The sequence below is a fragment of the Cryptotermes secundus genome, unplaced genomic scaffold, assembly GCF_002891405.2.
Source record: "Cryptotermes secundus unplaced genomic scaffold, Csec_1.0 scaffold709, whole genome shotgun sequence".
Taxonomy (NCBI): domain Eukaryota; kingdom Metazoa; phylum Arthropoda; class Insecta; order Blattodea; family Kalotermitidae; genus Cryptotermes; species Cryptotermes secundus.
Genome location: NW_019738358.1, coordinates 316733 through 326956, shown reverse-complemented (window position 1 = coordinate 326956; position 10224 = coordinate 316733). Strand labels below are relative to the sequence as shown.

At 36.9% G+C, this 10224-nt stretch overlaps 1 protein-coding gene across 1 annotated transcript in view; it reads right to left on the bottom strand.

Annotated features, from left to right (window-relative positions):
- The window catches only part of LOC111870873 (peroxisomal targeting signal 2 receptor), a 94145-nt gene extending 88537 nt beyond the window's left edge, over positions 1-5608 (bottom strand). Inside the window, exons 1-2 of the mRNA XM_023863480.2 lie at positions 5439-5608; positions 3561-3671 (exon numbers count right to left, since the gene is read on the bottom strand). Of these exons, the coding sequence (XP_023719248.2) occupies positions 3561-3671; positions 5439-5454 (127 nt within the window). The 5' untranslated portion in view covers positions 5455-5608. The remainder of the gene's footprint in view (positions 1-3560; positions 3672-5438) is intronic.
- Between the last annotated feature and the right edge of the window lie 4616 nt (positions 5609-10224).

The following is a 10224-nucleotide window of genomic DNA, read 5'->3' as shown; positions in this document are numbered from 1 at the left end:
GGTAATTTTACGACGCTGCCAGTAGCAAGACTATATAGTGTCGAATGGTAGGATGTTGGGAGAATGACGAATTGGAAAGGATTAGGAAAAATGCGGTCGTGGCCTAATCGGGGTACTATTCAGGCATTTTAACTGCGTGAGGAAAACCGCAAGAAACTCAGTCAGCGGAGCCGATGTCTCGGCTGATGTAAGAACCCAGTTCCTTCCGAAAACGAGAGAAATGCGTTTCAGCTACGCTAACCCGCTCAGATGAACCACTGTAAGAGAAGCTACAATAGTATAGTACACGTATGTGAACAGGGAACGTCACTGGAGAAGTTAGAGACTTTTCACTTGTGGGCAATTGTTTGGGGGGTGGGGGGGAGAAGGGCATTATAAGTGGAGACGTGGAACACTACCGAATTATTTAGATTTCCTGATTACTTGTGAACTGCAAAATTTGGGGGGCAATCTAGCGGCCTCCACAGCAAGGGGTATAATTCTGATGAATTTAAATCAGGTGGGCTGCACGAGATGCACTTAGTAGCAGCTTGGAACCTCGGGAACCAGGTCGGTATTTGTTTGAAGACAGAAGGGCTGAAGATTGTTTCAACCTCAGAGAAAATGCAGTGCTCCATTACACAAACCAATCTGTTAATGTTGTTTAGGGAAATAACTACTGATTTATGTGAAAAGAAATCCATAAATACACAGTGGCAAAATACACACATTATGAATATTAAAACAGGTGGTGTATATAGTAACCACTCTATGTTAAAGAGTCAAATCAATTTGCGAAGCTTATATTTGCACCATTTTAATTTGTTTTCTGTACAGGAATACATAAACAGGTCTTTAACCTTTTAAAGCACAGTGGTCATCATATGTATCCCTTACTATGTACATGAAAAGCTCAGCATTTTTGTTCAAACGTTGTATTTATTAGTTTCAATGATTCTCAAAACAAACAGCAATTATTTCCATAAACAATGGGACTCTCTTAAGCAGTTCATGTTTGTAATAGAAGGGCTGTGTTTTCTATGAAGTATGAATTACATTTTTGAATGTTGTATGAAGTTCAGACTTCAATTTATAACAGGTCTTAAAATTTACAACCTCAGACTTAATGGGTCTCTTCCTTGAATACCAATGCTAATGAGCACTGCTCTTGTCCTGAATAACATCATATACAAAATGGTGTAAACTCCACCTATGATGGGAATGAGGGTACAAGTTGTAATTTAGTGACGCAGATTCTTACGTCAACATTTGAAAGTTACTAGATTCTATTTTCAACACATTTCTAATACTCATACAATGGCAGGAAACTCAAGACATACTTACACAGGGATTTTTCTTCCATAAGGTTGCCTGCACAAGGCATGATGTACCCTGGTTCATAAAGAGAATGCACTCTACTGGGCCATTGGTCTGGTATACCACCCTGTCTCTTCAGGCTCCAAAACGTTAAATACCAGTGTACCCTGTTGACCAATTTCTCCCTCCACCCACCCCAAAAACAAGAAAAAGAAATTGAATGTCATTATAATAAACTGATTTCTTATTTTCATTATCAGGTTAATAAAGTCATATTTCTTAATTTTGTTAACGTAAATGCAATGTTTATGTTACATATTGCATTAAAACTACTCTGCAAAGTCAGTATTTGTTACAGGTATACTGAACAGAAATTAATTCATACTCTGGTACTTTATCTTCATTCTAGATCGACATGACCCAAGATATCTCAGTTTGATTTGATCAGAAATAATTTTTCCCTTGTTATTTCATTAAACATTCATCATATCACAACATTTTTCAGGCTGTAATGACTGAAGTATATATTTTTGTCATGTACCAAATTCTTATACAGTAAGCCGTCTAAAAAGAAAAGCTGACAAATTTTATTTCAGATTTTGGGTTCTTGCAGCAGGTATTAAGATTGTGGTCTGCCGGAATGTGATGAGATGTAGTTTGAGACATGTTTTCTGTCCTAAAGATGGGGGCAGAAGATTCCTCCAAAATTTTGGTCCCCATACAACAAACTACATGGTGTCACATCTCAGACGCTTGCAATCTTAATAAAATTTGATTCTAACCTCAAACAAAGCACACTTTACAAGGGACCGATATAAACCAAAAGTAAGATTTGAGTTTCTTACAGATTGACCATAGAATGGTACTAACATTACTGAGGAACGTGCCGCCTCCATCTTCAGAGTCAAAAATGGAAGCAGGAGATTTCTCTGAAACACATTATCTTTCTATATAACTACAAGCCATCACATCCCAGACCACAGAATTCTTCAAAATTAAATCCTTTCAATATTACAGACCCCTAATAAAAACTGTCAACAAGTAATCACAAAGACTTCTGTACTGCATGCAAAGAACATATAATAAAATTATATACTGTGAATTCTACATCATTCCATTTATAACATCCATGAAAACAATAGCTGACTTCCCAGATGCAGTACCAACTACTACATCAACAGTCACCTCCAGAGACAGAGTACCAGATGGCACAGCCAATGACTCTTTGTCCTCTAACATGACTCTAGACTACAATGTGCAACAGAAATACACGTCTGGGAGAAGAAGTCTCGAAAGTAATGTGACAGGTGATAAACTAAACTCAGTGTCTAAACCATGGAGTGTTCAGAACTCTGACGCAGTCCAAAGAAACTCTAATCCTCACAGGCCAATAGAACATATTAATATCACCAAGGAAAGAAATCTCAACAGTTATGAAATAGCGGCTATTAGAAACAGCAGCCAAGATGATGTGAACACTGGGAGACCACTTAAATCTAAATATGCAGACAAAGTGGTATCTTTTAGTCAAGACGGCCAGAATGAACATTATAGTGACATTTCTAAAGGGATGCAAGTAAAAAATATCGATTATGATGAGCATATGTTAGCAGAACATAAAACATTAAACAGCGGTATCATAAGGAGAACAGAGGCCAGGCATGAGGATCCAGGAGGCAGTGAAAGTAAAATGAAGCACACGACGGCCAGCGCTGATACAAAGGAAGGAACAAGACCTGAAGCACGAAATTTCAGATATGGCATCAACTTTAAACGAACTGATGATGACAACGTTGCAAGTGAAAGAGAACTCACATACAATGTTGCGCGTTATGTGAGTCATGAACCAATACAGGACAACACAGGGATTATTAACAGTGGAGAAGATGGTGTGGCTTTTGATCAGGAAGCACCGATATATGTATCAGCTCAAGATGGAGAGGTGGATGTGTTTCCTAGCAATTATAAGAATCAAGCAGGACGGCTCATTCCTTCATCTGGAACACTGAGAGCTTTAAATCCGCCATTCCCTCCTGCTAGCTCTCCATACTGGCACCCTGGAAATAGACACGTACGGCCAAGACCATCCCATGCTCCCACAGACATTGATTCCCATGGATCACCTTCTTCGCATTACAGCTCATACAAATCACCAAGCATATCATATATATCAAAACCCACAGATTTCTTTGGACTGGAAAGTGCATCTTACAGTTCAATAGCCAGTGGACCACATAGGCCACCCACTCTAGTATATGACTCACCACCACGAGAACTATCCAGTGTATCACATGGCTCACTGTTCCGAAAACCTCCTAGTGCGCCACACAGCTCACCAACCCGAAAACCGTCCAGAGTATCGTATGCATCTCCACCTAGGAAACCACCCAGTGTATCATATGAATCTCCACCATACAAACAATTCAGCACATCATACAACTCGCCATCAATTGATTTATATGGATCATCAAGCACATTACACTATTCACCATTAAGGCCTTCATTTGGATCAGTTCCGCACATGATATCTAGACCTTCATACAATGCACAACCCGGTGATTCATATCAATCACATACTTTAACTCATGGCTCAAAGCCACCCAGCTCACCATCACATAGCCCACCCAGACAATCATATAGCTCACCACTGAAAAAGTCACCCAGCCTTTCATACAATTTAAAGCCCAGTGATTTATTTGAGTCACCAACATCACCTTATAGTTCATCATCACAAACTTCAAGGCCACCCATATTAGAAAACTCACCATCACATAAGTCACACAGACCATCACATGGCTCACCACAAAAGTCGCCTACACCTTCACATTCCAGTGAGTTATACAAATCACCAATTTCACATTATACCTTATCACACGACACAGAGCCATCCATATCATACAGTTCAACACATGGGTCACACAAACTACCTCAAAATTCACCTAAACCCTCATATGAGTCAAAACCTACTGAGCAGTATGGGTCACCAACTTCATTTTATGGCTTATCAACACATGATTCAAGGTCACCCAGCATATCAGAGAGTTCACTATCAAATACCCAATATGGGCCATCATATGGCTCATCATCAAAGAAGTCCCACAGACCTTCACACGACTCAGAATCTTCTGATTCATTTCAGCCACCATCTTCGTCTCATAGCTCATCACCACATGACTCATGGTCTCCCAGCATATCAGAAAGTTCGCCATCTCACCGGCTACCCAAGCCATTGCTAGGCTCCTCATCCAGTGACTCATACAGGTCACATATCCCAAGTCATGACTCACCATCTAGTGGTTTAACTATCACTTCAAACAGCTCACCATCTAACTTAATTTATGAAGCACCATCTGATACATTTCAAGAGTCTCTGGGTTCCAGTGAGGGGGGTACTGGGGGTTCCACACACACATTTGTGAAGACGGATCATCATGGCAATGTCAAGTGGGGTGTGCGTCACAGCGTGGGCAACCAGAATGCTGGCAGTCACCTATAAGTACTGCAGTCATGTAAGTCTGTACTGGAAAACTGCAGCTCCTATATCTTCAACTTACAACTTGATCTATCCCACACATGGAGCTTTTGGTAACTTTCTCATTGTCTCATCTCAACTGTACCACATCACTTCATCTTGATTCATTGGTATTTCTGTGTCTGTTTCCAGCTATGGCCTTTAAGAAATTAAAATTCTTTCACCATGGACATTGGTTTTGCCAGTCATCAGCATGATTTCATTTTCCATATAATAAACTTCAATATGTGTGAGGCAGGCATAATTATGACACTTGAACAAGATTCGCTTTCAGTTCTGATTAACAGGTTATGGACATCTATATTTCTCCATTGTTTCTTGAATGTGATTTATGTGCTTTTGCTTACGCTCATGAAATCCCCTTCATTTTCAGATGTCTCACAGATCTCCAAACCAAGGAATAATTTATCACAGGCTTCTTCAGCAAGGAGAAAACACACTAATTCATAACACATCTCTCATAAGCAGATGTATGACTTATAACGTTATTAATCCACTAATGGATATGTACACATAAAAAAAACAATTTCCCGCCTGAATGGTTTACTTTATGCACACATCATATCGAAACTTAGTCATGGCACTAACATAACCTAGATTTGGTACTAACGTTTTCTCCATGCCATATGTAATAATGACTATACCATAACGTTCACAGGGTAACAATGAAGTTTCCATTAAAGACCGAAGGGCTTTAACGTTTGCAATTTACATTTTACTGTAAAGAAATCTTCGTCCTACGCCGCAATAAAATAATTAAGAAATTTGTTATTCCTCGCATGGCAGCCATCTTCTAAAGCATTTTGTTTCCATGAAGCTTGTGTTATCAGCAAATTTAAACACAAAAGGACGTAGTAAAAATTATTTATATTTCTTATTTTTAAAAAGGACGCTAGGCAGTATGCATATTTACCTTCTAATCGTAACTTCTTCTAAATTATCAAAATTATAGGCTGAATAGAATTTTGACCTTAATTATCTCAGTAATTATTTGTGATGGACACATCACTTTGACATGTGTGTGCAAAATGTTTATACCACGTAAGAATAATATTTTTTCAGTAGGACTTGCAATTAGTGTACGTTTGTTAGGTTAGGTCAGTTTCATATTTGTTGGATAAGTTTACATTTGTACATTTATCTGGGCATCTCATTGTGCATCAGACAATGCACTCACCTGTGCCTCGCTGAGCAGTCTTCAGTTAGGTTAACAATCATAATGTATATTCTGATAGCTTCGTAAGATTATATAAAATCGAAACTGATTGTGGACTTCCAGAAAGACGTGTTATTCAAACTAGATTTTAATGGTTTACTTATCATTAATTACTCCGGTTTGGCAACAGATAATCGTACCATTATTCTTTGGGGAAGTCAGTGTTCTGAGAGATTTGGTGATGGTAGGTGAAAGTAAGAGCCCTAAACTTGGGAACATAAAAACTCAAAAACCAGAACTTTTGTCTTTTTTTCAAACTATTTGCTTGTCTTTTACATTTGACATGCTTAATTCATGTTTTCATTCAATCATAAAATTATACTGTATGTGTATGTTGTCTTCCTTCCAAACTATATTTCTCTTCAGATTTGGTATTGTTTGTATGCATAAGATACAGATATTTGAATGCTTTACATGTGTACCATTATCGGAAACAACATTATGGATTCAAAATACTCTGTTGACATGATGTTAGAATTACATGCATAAGTGGATGTATCAGTTGTGCCAGAATCCTAGAAACAGCGAATGTACAATGGTATTTAAACTTTTACCATGCAATTAAATTCCACTGTACCAATACTGTTAGACCACTCAATTTACATGTACTTGTTCAGACTACATTTTGTTGTTTTAAATGCAACATCAGAAATTTAATTTTAATCTGTTGTATTATTTTAAGCATGACAAAGGGCTAATGTGACCCTCTCTGTGGAGATACATGGTCCTTCACACAATGAAAGCAGTATCATATGGACACAGTATTGTGTCGTGACTGTAGTGCCATAAAATATACACTGAAGTTTTACTTTTGATGTATAATGTTGTACTGAAATTACTGGCAGCCGTAGATTCAGTTTACGTCTTCTACCTACTTGTGAATGGAAACACATAAAACAATAATTTTAATATGGACTTGAAAATTAATCTTAAATATGACTTAATTTAAAGTTTAGTAATGGCATCTCCTCCACAACTAGTGGTTCCAGCAGGAACAGGGGTTTTTACCAAAATTTGAAAGTATTTAGAATAAAAGTATTCTTCTATCAAGAATTCACTAAAACAATCAGCAAAATTAATCAATCGTAAATGACTTCACCAAATGCATGTATGAAAATTTTCTTGCTGCTCCCCCTTGGAAAAGTCCTAACAGCACCCATGTCTGCAACAGATATAACAACTCTGCCACTAAGAATTTGAGAGCCTGCTTTGTCAAAGTGAAATTCATCATGTTAAGATAAGATTAGCATTAGAAGATGTGCCATGATCTGTACATGAATTACTATGAAGGGCAATGTGCAATGTCTGTCAGGTTAAAAATGAGAGTTGGAGAATGAACTGGCAGACTAGCACAGACACCAGCAGGAGGCAAGCAAGCATCTTCCCCCCTTTTAGGTTTATTTAAGAAAATCAGAATAAACTAAGCAAAAAAATATGCTAACTTGGTACCTAAATTGAAATTATTTTATAAAAAATTATTCTTATATGCTGAACACTCTAGGATGATTATTAATTAGCTTAAAATATGTTCGTAAACAAATTTTCTGACTGTCTCACGTCTTCATGAAAATTCTGGCTGGGCCCATGAGGCCTCTCAAGAACATTTTATATTATTTTTAAATTTTTGTATGATTAATTCATGTATTACTTGAGGAAACATTTTACTTTATTATTTTTAAACATTAATATCAGCATACATGGAAGATTTTCTGTCATCTTCCATTGCCTTTCATATCAAGGAAATCTCAGATATCAACTTAAGAATAGTGTCGCACTGTACATTACCTGTTACATAAAATACAGCCCATAACTCGCACTCTTGCTGTATTGATATATATATATTCTTCTGTCTCTTGCAACTGTGATGTGAACATTATTTACATTCTAGCATAATCAATTTTAATGCTGCAGCTAGCCTGGCATCTGAGGTCAACGATGCACGAGTGAGGCGTGACGGAGGTGGCCATGGAGTCACTGGACCAGTACACACATTTGTGAAGACAGACAAGCACGCACACTTCAAATGGGGTGTCCGTCATCACGTTGGTCACCAGTACGCTGGCTAGGAGAACCCTATAGGCTAGATACCAAAGTATGAAAATAACATTCAGCAGAATTCCCACGTTCAGGCATAATTTATGCTTATTTTCAACAGCACAATTGATGAATGTTAGATTATTTGAAATTTACCAAACTGCAAATATCTTCATGTGATCACTTCCTTCAGTAACTTGAAATAGCAAGGAATAAAATGTCTTACAGCACTTAATAAACTGCCTGTGATTTACCTTCAGACTCTAAACTTTGCTTCCTGTGTAAAAAATTATCTGTGACTCTGAACTTCACATATTAGAGAACATTTTCCATGCATGATACTCTTTAATCAGATTTACATAAATTATTGAATTTTTTATATATGTTATTGTTTTACACTTGTTATATTTTGATAATAAATTATATTTTTGAGATTCTTAAATACTGCTCAATATATTATCAACCCTGCAGAAACTACTGACTGTTGAATTTTTAACATCAATGAAGAGTTCTTACTTGATGTTGTTAATTCGTGCCTTTTAGTAACAAGAATTTAGTTAATAATACAAATGTGTCACACATTCAATATTCTACATAGAAAAGCCAGCTATAAACCAGATGTATCACTTCTGACTTACTTTATTTCACTCTTTGGGAACACTTATATGACACCTGGAAAGATACATCTCTAAAGAAGATAAGAATATTATTTCACAAAACATTATGTCTTAGAACTGAGCTCCTGTGAGTTGGTCAGACGTGTTTCACTGAGAGATTGATTGGTTTAATTAAAGGTGACTTGAATGTTCTTGTTATTTGTGATTCTCAACATATCAAATATACCAAAACCGAGCTCACAAATTCAGTTTCACACTAAACTAGCCCAAATATTGGTAATGAAATTTTCTTTATGTCGAATGTAATGGTTGTATTGTTGCTGTATAGTAAACTAAAATTAAGTAGTGGCATTTTCTTCACACCATACAGAATTGTCATACTTTCATGACATCACCAATACGAACAATATCTCTACATCCAACAACAAAATGCCATATCATTCATCACCAGAGAATTTTCTAATTTTTAATGGAATTTATCTCTTGCAAGTGAGCATGAATTTAAGACAGAGAGATGTATGCCCTAGGAATGCATGAAGCATAAATGTGAGAAACTAATTTATACCAGAAAAAATAGATAACTACAAGATTATTGAATCTTATGTAAAATATTGTATACTGAGAAAAAATTATATTTAAATTTTAGGTACACTTTTCATGAGTCATCAGACAAATATTTTAGTCACTCTAATTTGGAGCTTCTTGGTTAATGGCTACTCATATAACCCCTGGTCTGGAGGATGAGTAGTTGGCATGTAACTTTTTTTTTATTGCTAGTGGAATGGGACTAAGTCCCTTGTACTGCGGCCATTTCTGGCCTATTGTACCAGCCCCAGATGATAGGTGAGGGTGATTGTGGAGCAATTGGTGGAATGAAGATTGGCAGGGGAAACCGAAGTAATATGAGAAAACCTGCCCCCAACGCCACTTTTTCTGCCACAAATCCCACTTGACCAGACTCGGGATTGAACCCAGGTCACCATGATAGGAAGCCAGAAACTAACCGCTTGAGCTGTGGCGCAGCCTCGACATGTCCCTTACTTTGACAACTATCACTTTTCAATCCCAAGGCATCAAGAGTGTATAATATATATATATTGGGCATGGTTATTTTATAAAAAGTACACATGCAGAAATAACAATTTAAATTGCAAAATATATTTTGTCCTTCCTACATCCTCTTTTTCTTCTTCCATAATCAACTTCTTCTTGTTTGCCATTTTTTCATCATCTCCACTTATTCTTAAGCATCCATTCTTTCTTCTGTTTTCTTTTTCAGTATCATAGTTTTTGTATGAATCGAAGCTGTCATTGCAACTGTATGCAATAAGTCTTTCATCATAATCATATTCTTCTTTGCCTTCATCTCTTCTTCCCCTCTTCTCTTTCTAACCTCTTCACTTCCATCATCATCTCCTTTTCCTCTTTCTTCTTCTCCTCCAATTCTTATTTCATCTCTCTTTAATTTGCAGCACATTCTTAGAGTAGAAACAAACACAAAATCCACTTATTAACACTTATAAGAGATC